The following is a 13,687-nucleotide window of genomic DNA, read 5'->3' on the forward strand; positions in this document are numbered from 1 at the left end:
TTTTATTGTCGCATCCAGCAAAGCGGAGAATATGAACACAAATGTTTGGCTCCCTTTTTATTGTATTCGGATTTAAATGTGCACGTTTGAAATATTGCAGCGAAATGTCAATCTTGTTACACACAAAGAATTACTTTTAAAGTTTAAAGTTCAGGGCTCTTTCAACTGCCTTTTTTGGGCTTCCGTCATGATGTTACAAAAAGGTTTGTTTATTAACCAAAAATGTTTTCTCAATTTTTGTATATTTTGTTATAAGTAACTAACAAACTATATCTTGTTACGTTTTAATTAAAAAAATTTGATTGTAGAATTTATTTAGGACAAATTTTTATGTATTTGTTTCTTTGTTACATCCATAGAATGAACTAAACTTGAAAATTAACAGTAGTAATTTATTTTTAATTTTTAAAATATTTTTTTATAAACTATATTTCCGATTTCATTTTTTTAACGTAATTCATTTTTATTATTAATTTAATTTGTTAATTTAATAATGCAAATTAAATTCTTTATATTTAAATTCTAAATTATATTTTCTTAATCAATTATTTTTTTTTTAGATTATTAATTTTTTAATTATTATTTTTTAATTTGAAATATTTCGAGATACTTTTTTTATTTAACTCATTAATTTTAATTTCTAAATCTAAATCTTAATTTTTAAAATTTTATAAACTTAATTACGTAATTTTAATGTACTTAAATTTTACATATTAATTTTATTCATATATTAATTAATTAATTAACTTCATTAAATGTAACTTTAAAATTGTATAGAATTAATTTATAAAAAATTAATTTTATTTAATTTTAATTATATATTTGACAGTTGAAGTAAATTCTATTATTTTTTTTAACTTATTAATTTTAATTTTTTTAATTTAATTTAATATACCTTTGAAATGAAAAAAATATATATATAAATTATTTTTAGGTCTTACTTTAAATAATTATTTTTTTTCAAGAGCTTTAAACATTTATATATTTAAATTTCAATAGCCTTATTTAAAAACACAAATAATTATAGTTTAATTTAGTATAGTTTATAGTCTACGAAAAACTAGATAAACTACAGTGAAACGTTTTCAAATTAAAGTAACAATTGGAGATTCTGTATAAAGATGTCTGGTTAAAATTATTTTAATTAATCATCCATTAAACATCAGAACGCACCGTCCATAAACATTAACAAAAATTAAAAGTTCCAATTCGAAAAATCCCCAACAATCAATAGTTGGAAACTGGTAATGAATCGCGTGCGACAGACATAATGCCGTAACTCGATGATGGATGTGCTGGCGGGCTTAATAAATTGACTTCTGTTTTTGCCGGGGTCGTGTTTTCGATCCGAAACTTTTCGCAAAACAAATCCATCGAACGCCGGTGTCAATTACTTAGGGACCGACTGCGGCGACGGTATAACGAAAATATATTTATAAAACAAAAAAGACGCAGATTTGCCTGTCGTCCAAAAGATATGGGTGTCGTTCGGTGTAGGGCGAACGTTCGTGTCCGCCCTTAAATCATCGCCGTCGTGATGCCGCCGAATTTATTTAAAGCGTATCGTTTCAGGTCGTACGGGACACGAAACGGACCAAGTCTTGACCCCAGAAGTTCCGTTCATTTGCATATTGATATCGACGGTCCAAGTTGATCGGGATAATCGCCGTTCAGACCGGCCACCATGTACTCGATTGTGTTGGGTGATAACTCAGTAAATATCTAAATTGCCTGTTGGGGACCACTCCGCCTGATTTAATTGAATTATGGACCAGAAATATTAATCTGAAGGTTTAAAGGGTTGCGTTTCATTAATTTCCGTCCAAAAACAAATTACTGGCACAATGCCTCTACAACGAAAACTATTGTAGGCGACGGCGAAACAATTGAAGTGACACTGGGATCCCTCCATTGTTTTGTTTGCGTTGATACAATGTCGCTAGTTTTGCTGGTAATTAGGTTGTAGTAAAAAATTACCCTCAAAGGCTTTAATATTAATAACAAAATGTGAATTCCCAGTTTATTGATTGTTTGTTTAATATAAATAAAGTGCCCCGAAATAAATAAACGCATAAAATATTTAGGGTTGGACATTTGATGCATTACTATTTTAGAATATCCGGACATTTATTCTGGAAACCCGAATTTCCAGTAGTGATAAGTTGACATCGTAGACGTTAAAAATTCAAGTGCACGTCTTCTCCCAAATCCCTCAGAAATTAAGGGCCATTTTCTCTCGTCTCCATCCTAAATATTTAACAGGCCCCAGATCCGTGTGTAGGTTTGTAGCATTAGCGGAAATCACTTCACCTTTTTAACCCCACCGCCAGGCCTAAATTACAAATTGTATTTATTCGTTTCACCCTCTGTTTTTTGTTAGTTTCCTTTAGGTCGCCCGGGGAAATAGTCGAACCGAATTTTGGGTGAAAACAGGGTTGATATTTATTAAGTCGGACCGCGTCGATCATCAAATTATAATATTATGTGCCATGAAGACCGTATATTTTTAGTTTGGAACTTTCCAATCGATGGCCCGATCATTTGCATACTCCATTCACTCATATTTTATGCAAAGGACCCACGATATATATTTTATAAAGACGACAAATATAGTGCGAGAATCCGCTGAGAGCCGTGGTCGTATACTAAAAGAACTTGTCGAGATCGAGAAGTCTGGCATAAAATAAATTGGGTATTAGAAATTTACCACATTATTATCCGACATAAACCCACAGCATCAACTATAAAAATGCAAAACGTAATGCCCCATTACGACGTTTGTACTGCCATCCCACCGACTGCGCCACCTAAACATAATTGCAGGTGCACCCAAATAAAAATACATCCGTAGCAAAACTTCACGTTGTTTTGACCGTGTTCCTCGTCGAAAACATCCACGTCCAAACGTCCGGGACGCGAGACGTCGTTTGGTTAAGTAGAAAGTTACCGAAACTTTTCGAGGATGCATTCTGATAATTGAAATGATCCGGCCAGGTCGACGGAGAATCGGAGGACCGATAATCAGACGAAGTTATTTTCGAGTGTACGTAAACCAGGTCAGTCTGATAATTTCATTTTGCTCGCTTGCACCGAGACAGGAGGTAAAAGGAAGAAAAGTTGGCGGGTCTGGATGCAAATGGAAATTAAAATTTACGCTGAAATCAAATAACTTCACGTTAATTATTATTGCACGTACATCTAACACGTTTGTTCGGTTAAATGGAGTTGTTTAAGTTAAAGACATGTTTTTGCTCTGGCCGTTTAGAAGCTTGTTACAAGATAAACGGAAAAGGCTTTACGATTACGTGAAGTAATTGCTCAAGTCTTTATTTCCTATTTCGAAGTTATGAAGTTTTTTAAACGGTTGTTCTAAATAAAATGGATTCCGTGTACTTACCTCTATGTCTATTTGTCTGTTTATCAAACATCAGCATCGCATCTTCAATCTGGAACAAAGTAAAGCCAATATTAGAATTTATATTTGCGAGGCACAAATAAAAATAAAACGGTGAATATAATATTCACTAAAACACTGTTTGCTGTTATATTCTCGAGATGTTTATCTTAAACTATTTTATGGCGGGAAGTTTCTAAGTACCTGCATTGTAAGACAGTCTTGTGTGTTTAAGTGTTGTAAAATTCATATTTTACGACTGACAATGGAAGGAAAATTGTATTTAACTAAATATTAAATTTATGAAAACAAATATGTACCAAACAGTAACTGAACGAATAAATCAATCTTCAGGATTTCAACCCTCAATTAATCTAAAACACATATATCAAAACGATTTTAAAATTTAATTGTCGCCCGTCAAAAAATTATATAAACATATATCAAAGAGCTAAATGATGAATATCGCACATATGTCGCCGATTTTATGATTATTTTAATTCCAACGTTATTAATTTTATTGTTATAATTTCAATTAGGTTTTAATATTTCAAATCTCGTCCGAAGTTAATTTTTCAATTGCACAAATGGCGCAAATGCAATCGGAATTTTATTGCTGCGTGACATACTGTCATAAACTCTTAATTTAATCAAACCTATGATGATTATTCGGACACGTATATTAGCTTCAGGTCCCATGTGATTTTGACATGCATACAGATTATGATTTCGTGTTGCCACTTTTTGATTAAACGCACCGTGATTTTTTTTAATCACATAATAAGAACCTTGTAGTTTATGTGGGGAAGAAAGGAGTGTCAATATGACGGAACTAATCGCAGTTGAGGAAGAATGAAATTGCCTGTTTGCCATAATCTTGAGATCAAGGCCCGGTAAATTGGATTCATTTCATTTTTCATTTCGTAATCCCTTGTTTCTTTGACATGCATGTGTTGGGGTTTCAACGGGCCGCTTTGTATTACAATCAGCTAATCGCATTTTTATCAAACAAGGCGAAAATCAGCCGTTATGATTACGAATTCGTTCCACACAACAATTATTTAAAATTATTTGATAACGTGAATTTGTAGTTTATGTCATTAGTCAATAGATAAAATTCATGTCATAAGAAATAATAAATTATTAATGCGATAATTAGAGACATGTCACGTTAAATAACATCAACAACAAGAATTTTTTGGAAAGGATCAATTCATAGATCATAAAAGCAAGAGGGATGTTTGGTGTTTTGACAGACGTTGGTTAGACTGAAACGTAAACACTACATAATATATTACAATCATGTTTTCATCTTTCGCCATAAAATCAATATTATTAAACAGATTTAAGCAAATCTAAATGAGGACTAAACCCAAATCAACTGTTAATTCTAAGTCATGATAAATCTGAGCTGCCATTTCGTTAATTAACAATAAAATGAAAAGGACATGGAGCCAAAAATCTGATCGAGTCAACGAAGCATTTATTCACTTAGAAAACCATATCGAATTGATCCGGCAAAACGGAAGTTATAGAGCGTGCGACGTCCTGCGAGATTTGCCGGGCATCTGCCATCAGCGTACGGTCAGTCGGTGGCTGCGAGGCACCGGGCTCCGGGTAATTGATCGGAGCCGCGCCGATATCTGGCATTCGGGGGCCGGGCCCAACGTCCAGGGGACCCATTCGGGCTGATATCCACGCGAAGATGTGCATCAAGACGTCCGCCGTAATGGTACCCCAGAGGTCCTCTACATTTTCGCAGATAAATAAACTATTAAAACTTTTATTTGAATTCTTTCCCGCTCCTCCGACGTAACGTCGATCTCTCGCTTTCGCTCACGTTCCGCCACGGGTGGTTACCACTCGAGACGGGATCGTTTCAACTTCTATTGGCTCGAGATTACGGGCCGCCAATATAACTTCGGCCCCCCCGTCTCACGAACATCGCTTTATCTGTCTTATTTTAATTTAATTTGCCGGCCGCGGTTTGCTATTCATGCACGACGAATTAGTTGAATAGATGAATGTTTGCGGAAAATTAAACATTCAGAATTCTCTTACTTTTCTGTTTTAATCTTAGTATTTTATATAAATATCTACACACAAGGATTATTATTTTAAAGTTAAAGGTGTAAAAACTAGTTGGGATGATTTCTAATCATGATAGAATTATTTATTTAATTAATATTATATTTTAATTTAAACTGCCATCTGCGAGTGAGTGGCAATACTAAAATAATATTTTTAAAAATCTAAAAATTTTAACATAACGCAACTATAACGGTCTATCATATATAAAAATATTTAATTTACGCAATAAACAAAGAATTCAATATACCCCAATAATTTTAATATAGTGAATATTTATCAAAATTTAATAAATTTAAAATTAATATACTCTTTGTTTTAAAATGCTATAAATAAATGAGTAGAGGTAATTACAAAGTGTAAAATTTTTGTAATTAACGCTTTAATTATATTAAAATAATATCCATATATTTTTTACGGTTTAATAGTAAAATAAATACTTAAAGTTAATATAAAACATAATTAAATATTAGTGTATATAATGATATTGTGACTAATTCTGATTATTATATAATATATTTAAATATGAAAATAAATTTAATGCAGTAAACATAAAATGATATTTATAACTCACACAAAAGACCCAATATAACTAGAATTCCAATTCTGCATTAATATTATTTCACATATAATAATTTATCGATATAATATTAATTCAATTTTTACGATTTTTAATTCTTGAATTATGTTATAACCATTAACAATTAATATTTTCTTTTCTTTCTTTTAGAGTGCCATCTATGAATGAATAGAGATAATTCTATACTATAAAAATATTTTAGGTACTAAAATAATTATTATTTTTTAGATTTAAGTTACGCTGTGATTGAATAAATTTTACATGATATCTTAAGTAATTTTTAGTAAATATAAAAATATAAGTTGAACGCAATAAACATAAATCCAAATTTAAAGCCGTAGACAAAAAAGTGTATTTAATTCAAGTTACAATCCCGAATAAATTTTATTCCACATATAAAAATAATTTAACGACATTAGTTTTTATTAAAATTCAACGCAAATAAATCGAATTAAAAATTAATATTTTTATTGTTTTAAAGCGCCATCTATGAATGACTAGCTACAATTGTAAACCATATAAAATGTTCATTAATATATAAATATTAGTATGATTATAAAATATAACTTAAATTAAAATAAAAAATCATTTTCTAGCTTTAATGTAGACATTGGTTAAAAAAAATCTATAATGATATCTTAAACAGTTGTGAATCACAGCAAATTTAAAAAAAAAATTAAATTTTGAATTTAACTTAAATTATCCTGCATAAATATAATAATAACACATGTAATAAATAATTTATTAATATTAGTTTTAAACATATTTAGTGAACGTTTACTAAAATTCTATGAAAGTTAAATGAATAGCTAAAATAAATAAATAAACTATATAAAAACATATAAAACATTAAAAAATGAGTATGTTTGTAATTTTAAAGCGCCATCTATGAATGAGTAGTTATAATTAAAAATTATAACTATGTAAAATAATTAAATTAAAAAAAAACATTTTTTAGGTTTAATTGATTAAAAACAATCTATAATATCTTAAACAATTTTGAATCTTAACAAATTCAAAAAAAATTAAGTTTTGAATTAAACTCAAATTATCCTGCAAAAATATTATTTTATAATAATAATAATAAAATAATTTAATTAATTAATATTAGTTTTTGTTTAGTGAACATTTATTAAAATTCTAGGAAAATTAAATCGAATTAAAAATTAATATTTCAATTGTTTTGCGTCGACATCTATGGATGAATAGCTGTAATTAAAAACTATATAAAATGTTTGTTAACATATAAAACATTAAAATATGAGTATGTGCCCAATTCTGATTATTAGTAAATGTGAACATTAAATTCAACACAATAAACATAAAATGAAATTTATAGCCGTAGACAAAAGACCCGAATTCCAATCCTGTATAAATATTATTCCGAATATAACAAATTTATTGATATTAAGGTAATTTTAATTCATCGAACATTTATCTAAATTCCACACGAGTTAAATCGGCCGCGAATAAAAAGGCTTTAATTAAAACTAGGTGATCGATTGATAAAGTGTAACGGCGTGAATATACGAATTGGCGGAATAAATAGGAAAATCAAAAGTGACGATAAAATATGGGAATATCGGTGCGACGTTGTTGTCTGTGTACGTGCGAGCGCACTAAAACAGCACAAATAATTAATTTACGGATTTCATGTCATAATGGATTAAACTGCATAATTAAACTCTATTATATAATTAAGCCATCACAATAAATTACTTGGACACGAATATAGTTTTTATGATGTTAATTAACAATATTGTAATGCCGAAGTGAATCGATGCATAAATAAATATGTGATGGCCCTACATGGAAAATGTCAAATCTGCATGTCTGTTGGTGCGTGGCCCGATCAATTTTCGGGCCTGCCCTGGCCTTTAATGATTTATTATAAAAATTCAATTTGAAAATATTAATTTACAATGTTGTCGCGATTATGTGCCCGATAAATTGCACCGAGCGATTTATGTACCTACTACATGTTAGTGAAAAATGCGCCCGTCGTTGCGATTCGCATACAAAATATATCGTGTCCCCCCACCCCACTGTTTATGCCCTAATTGCCGTCAACGTAATTAATTTATTGCAATTTTTCATTGGTCCGGCACAGGTAGTGTACAACACCGCCATTTTTGTTATTAATATTACACACACGCATTTTTACTCGCATTTGAATGCGAATGAATCAAACGGCAATAAATTGCTGAACAATCACGGATTATTGAATTTATTAGATTTCTTATTGATCCACGTTCCGGCCGCGGACCGAAATGAAATCCCACAGCCAATATTGCGGAACAGTTATAATCAGGTTTGTCGGATTGGCCTGCGGTCAACGTCTGTATCAATTAACCAGGTGAATACGTCCGATAGGCGTGACGTCTGTGGAGACTTGCCGGCCCATGGAAATCCGGCGTTTGTTTTCCCGGGTTCGCCTCGTCAAATCATATAATTGACTTCGGTTGTTCCTTTCAATTATCCAATATCCAAGTCATTTGCCCATGATTGTTGCCCGTAATTCGGTTATTGCGGGCCCAACTTTATCGGATTCGCATCCACGTCCGGTCCTTTAACATTTGTTTATCCGGGCAAATTAATTTGGGAGAACAGCGAACGAGGTCGTGGGTGCACGTGCATTAACAAAAACTTCCGGGGTAATGCGACACTTTTTCACGAAATCCGGAATGGACTTGGCAAATAGTTGTCCCCTCTACGAAGACCCTCACTTTTTACGGATAAATAGACTATTAAAACTTTTATTTGAATTCTTCCTTCTTTCCGTCTCGTTCGGACCTTTTTCCGCGTGTGTATTCGCATCTGGACACTTGTTTGCCCCCAAAATACGATGAACTAGGCCACTTCAACTTCGATTGGCTCGGATCAAATCCAGATTAGGACTCAACGAGATATTGTAAAACTTCGTTTAATTGTATTGGGGAAATGAGGATGAACTTATCTACTAAAAAGAAACTGTAACAATTAACTTTAAGTATTGGTGCAATGTTAAAATAAATAAACAAGTAATAACGTAGTTCAAATACATTTGGCTCCTTTATGATAAAGTTCATGTTCAAGAGCCAAAACAATCAAAAGGAAAAAGGGAAGAGTTACCAGGTAGTACCTTGAACTTCTCTATGAAATGATAACCATTCTTCAACTGTAGATGAAAAATGAAGTTAGACGACAGTACATTAAATATCAGAATATTTCAGAAAGAAGAAAGTTCTCCCTGATTTTTTGAAGATTAGGTAGCTAGAGAAGGTAGTTATAATAAATAAATAATAAATTTATTATTCCAACTCAATATATATAGCCAATTTTACTCCAAATAATTCCCCATATTGAGAATTTAAAAGATAAAAATCACTTCTAAATTAATACAAATAGTTAAAAAAAGGAAAGAAGTAAAATTAGTATCCTTTTAATGACATATATCTGGTGATAACTACTCTTCAACACCTCGTGGGAAAAGAAGTTATGCGAATGACCATCAAAAATCATTATTGTCACCATTTTAGAAAGAAATTACAGCAATATTTCAGAAAGAAGAGAATTCTCTTCGATTCTTTGAAAATTAGGTAGTTATGATATATCTGTAAATTTATTGTTCCGAATCAATATGTAGTCAACAAAAATCAATTTTATTCCAAATAATTCAACATATTGAGAATTTAAAAGATAAAAATCACTTCTAAATTAATACAAATAGTTAAACAAAGCAGTGAGGTAAAGCAAGTATCCTTTTAATCTGATATATCTTATGATAACTACTCTCCAACACTTCATGAGAAAAGAAGGACTATAATCCATTAAAAATTATTATTGTTCACAATTCTGGAAAGACATTACAGTAATATTTCAGAAGGGAGAGGATTTTCCCCGTTTATATCTGTAAATTTATTGTTCAGACTCAACATGTAACTAACAAAAATCAATTTTTACTCCAATTGATCCACCATATTGGAAGATAACAATTACCTCTAAATTAATACAAGTTAAACAAAACAACGTAGTAAAACAAGCATCCTTTTAATTACATGGCAGATTCATTGACTGGTTGGACAGTAAAGAGTGGTGCAAATTTTTAATGGCGCCAGTAAATTAGTTTGGCTGTTTCAGATGGCTTTCTGTTTCGATTAACCGAAATCCGTTTTAAAACAGAAACCAAACGGCATATAAATTCGAACGTCGGACCGGTATTATTAATTTTGTTTTGGAGGGCAATTATGGGCAAAGTTCAGTATGCACATTGGGCACTCGGCTCGATTTGCCAGTCGACTGCATCCAGGACTGCGGCGCGGCCCTGACAAATGGCACGGGCCAGGTAATTCGAGATGGAACTTTAGAAATTTCCACTCCTCAACACTCTTTCTCCCTTAAGTTTCCATTCTTCCGAGCTGTTTGTTCAGTAGAATCACATATACTCCCGCCACATAATGGCGGTAATCGAAATAAAATTGCTTTGAACTTTCAGATCACTCAATACAACTGCGATTTACTGCCGGCACTGCGTTGCACTATTTTTCTTTGGCGATTTTGCACTTTATCGGCGACAGAAAAGTTTTCAGTCACACACGAAATAAAAGGAAAGAATTTCGAAAGCAATATATGTCGGATAAGCGGCTATCAAGCATCACGGAACAATGGCGTCACTTTACATTACCCCGTCTCCTTCATTAACCAACCAAGCAGCCAACAACTCGTAAACCTGCGCCGAGGTTAAAACGGACCACCGGCTTTAAGTAACTTTCAGCGTTATTACATTAGGAAGTCGCTTTGTTTAATATTAAGAAGTTTAATTTTACTACCAAGAATCCACTACTAAATATCTCCTTTTGTTACTCCCAGTCGTCGGACCAAAACTTTAACATCACCGGATTCCAATAACTTGTTTATTAAAAAAATTAACGCAATTAAAGAAGGCACTTAAGCACTGTAAACTGTTGAATTTTAAATAGGTGTGCATATAAAGAAATAACAATTACCTTTATTATAAGTGTAATGTTCCCGGCTCGAGTCAAAGCCACTTAAAGATTGCCCCGAACCGTAAGGGAGAATCTCCGCTAATTTTCGTTAAACGGTTCAGTCTACTCTATAACAAGACGCTGTGTAGATGATAATTCAGACGAAATCGCGGTGTTTATTTCCTTGGCATCTGGACTAGTGCACATGCAAAGTGCCACTTTCTGTTTTTGCCAAACGCGTTTAAAATCTCCGTAATTGCAAAACGGCACATCCTATAAGAACTCACTTAGGGTCGTATGTAATAAAATTATCATAGCATTGTAATTTTCGCAGCGTTGTAGTTTCCTCCTCCTTTGCACTATCTTTACAACCCTTATAAGGGGATATCCTTACGAAGAACCTTAAAACTGAATCGCTCAGAAAACTGATTCGGATGCCAAAACGATAGCTGTTTTATTTTGTTGGTAAAGTTGATAACTTTAGAAGTTTTTGAAATGGTTCAGGGTTCAAATTGCCACATAATAAAAGCTTTAAACAACATTTCAAGCAGAAGCAACTGCCTTAGGTTTTAGTACAATTAAAAACTTTGTTATGAAGAATACCTTTCTTGTATAGTTGTCCTAATTCTAAGATGAAAAAGAAGTTATGACCTCTATTTCTTTAGGCATTAAAAGATGTTAATTTCAGGAGTTCTTCAAACGATTCAAGTCTTCAGATTATAACATAATAAAAGCTTCAAACAACATTTGAGAAATAGAAGTAACTGTCTTAGGTCTTGGTAAAATTAAAAGCTTTGTTATGAAGAATACCTTTTTTATATAGTTGACATAATTCTAAGAAGAAATTGTGACCTCTATTAGTTTAGACATTAGTTTTCAGATTATGACATAATAAAAGCTTTAAGCAGTTTTCAGAAGTCTAAGTAATTGTCTTAGATTTTGGTATGGTTGTCATAATATTCTAAGATGAAGGCAGTTTTGATGTTTATTATTTCATACATTAAAAAATGATAACTTCAAAAGTTTTTGGAATCATTCTTCAGATTGTATTATAATAAAAGCTTTAACCAATTTTTGAAAAGTTAAAGCAATTATTTTCTTGAATTTCGTTCAATTAAAAACATTGTTATGAATAATATTTTTCTTGTATGGTAGTTATAATAAAATGAACAAGAACTTGTGGTACATCATATAATAAATAAATTTGAAAGTTTTTGGAAATATTCAATTAATCAGGTTACAATATGTTAAAAACCTTTTGAAAAGTTGAAACGATTTAAAGATTTTGGTTATTCGAAGATACCTCTGCCTTTTTATTATTTGACGCTGAAAATTGTTGACTTGACTAATTTTTGGAGCGAATCGTGGAACTTCCAGATTTATTATAATAACAAATCAAGCCGGCCTCGGCACCGGAAATCTTTTAATAAGGAAATTTCCAAACAAAAGAAATTGAAATAATTAAATAGAATTTACACGAATCGTCTCGTACGCTGACAAACTCGAAGGAGCACGGACGTCATTTAAATACGGCCAGGGAGAGCTATTTTACAATGCAAATTCGGAAACTATTAAATTCTTCTTGCTAGGGTTGCACGGGACGAGTTTCAACATTAAAATAACTTTGAATTGAGGCATTAGGTATATCAATTCTCCAGCAAATTATAAAGAAAATTTTATTTCGGGCCAGACAACGAATTTAGTATTTGATAGAAGGATGTATTTGCATAAATATAATGGAGTTTGGTTTAATTCATCCACGGAATTCGTTTATGTGACATATTTCGTGGCAATTTTAAAAATAATACGGCCGGCGCACTGAGTGGTTATTAAGGCAAAAATTAAATCTGACTAATTTTGGTGTTAAATAAATTCGAGAGCCCGGTTCCCGGGGAGTAATTTTAATTTAGACACGCAGTATACTGCGTCGGAGTAACAAAAGATCACGATTGACCCCAGAGAGGCATTACCCGGGCGGTCGGGTTCCAAATAGAACGACTTTCCATGAATCTTGGAATTGCTGATAACGCAGAGCGTAGCGAGAAGCTTGCTATATATGAGCGGGATAAGGGTTTTTGTCTTTCCGAGCCCGTATTCGCACCACCAAACCTATGTTCGCTCTGTTCAAACAAACCGTAATAACATCGGTCTCTTCCTCCAGATATTAGAAGGCCTAAGTCAACGATAATAAAGTATCATGGTGCTTTAGATAGGGATTCTTCCACTACACTTAACGGTCGGAATATTCACTTCTGTTTTATTTAAGCCCCGACACTTTTGGGCCAATCGAAAGTACCTTCGACACGTTACACACTTACGTTGCCGAACTGTTCGAAGCGCATGCAAATGGGAGGTCTCGTTCATTAAAATAAAAGCCGGAGATAACGTAATCACGGACCCAGTACAGGTGTTTAACAGAACTTTCTCGTTAATATGTGCACGTGCATATTTAACACGGAAAATCTGGTCTCCCTGCCGTCATTTCGGCATTTCTAGTTAGCGCCCGCTTTCGGAAAAATTAGAAATGAAATATTAATGGTAATTTGCATGTGGAGGTGCAACTTTAAAATTCGTACAGCAATCCCGCGTTTCAAATGTAGACGGACACTTGTTTAATGAAACTCCGGCAGGAATTCGCATTACCATATGGAGGTCCGCTCA

The 13,687-nt window shown here is 32.5% G+C and overlaps 1 protein-coding gene across 9 annotated transcripts in view; it reads right to left on the reverse strand.

Moving 5' to 3' along the window:
- The window catches only part of LOC109603456 (RNA-binding protein Musashi homolog Rbp6), a 419,447-nt gene that overhangs the window by 67,761 nt on the left and 337,999 nt on the right, over window positions 1–13,687 (reverse strand). For all 9 annotated transcript variants that reach the window (XM_049967660.1, XM_049967666.1, XM_049967661.1 and 6 more), the window contains one exon: window positions 3,398–3,446. In XM_049967660.1, the coding sequence (XP_049823617.1) occupies window positions 3,398–3,446 (49 nt within the window). The remainder of the gene's footprint in view (window positions 1–3,397; window positions 3,447–13,687) is intronic.

The sequence above is a fragment of the Aethina tumida genome, chromosome 5, assembly GCF_024364675.1.
Source record: "Aethina tumida isolate Nest 87 chromosome 5, icAetTumi1.1, whole genome shotgun sequence".
Lineage (NCBI taxonomy): Eukaryota > Metazoa > Arthropoda > Insecta > Coleoptera > Nitidulidae > Aethina > Aethina tumida.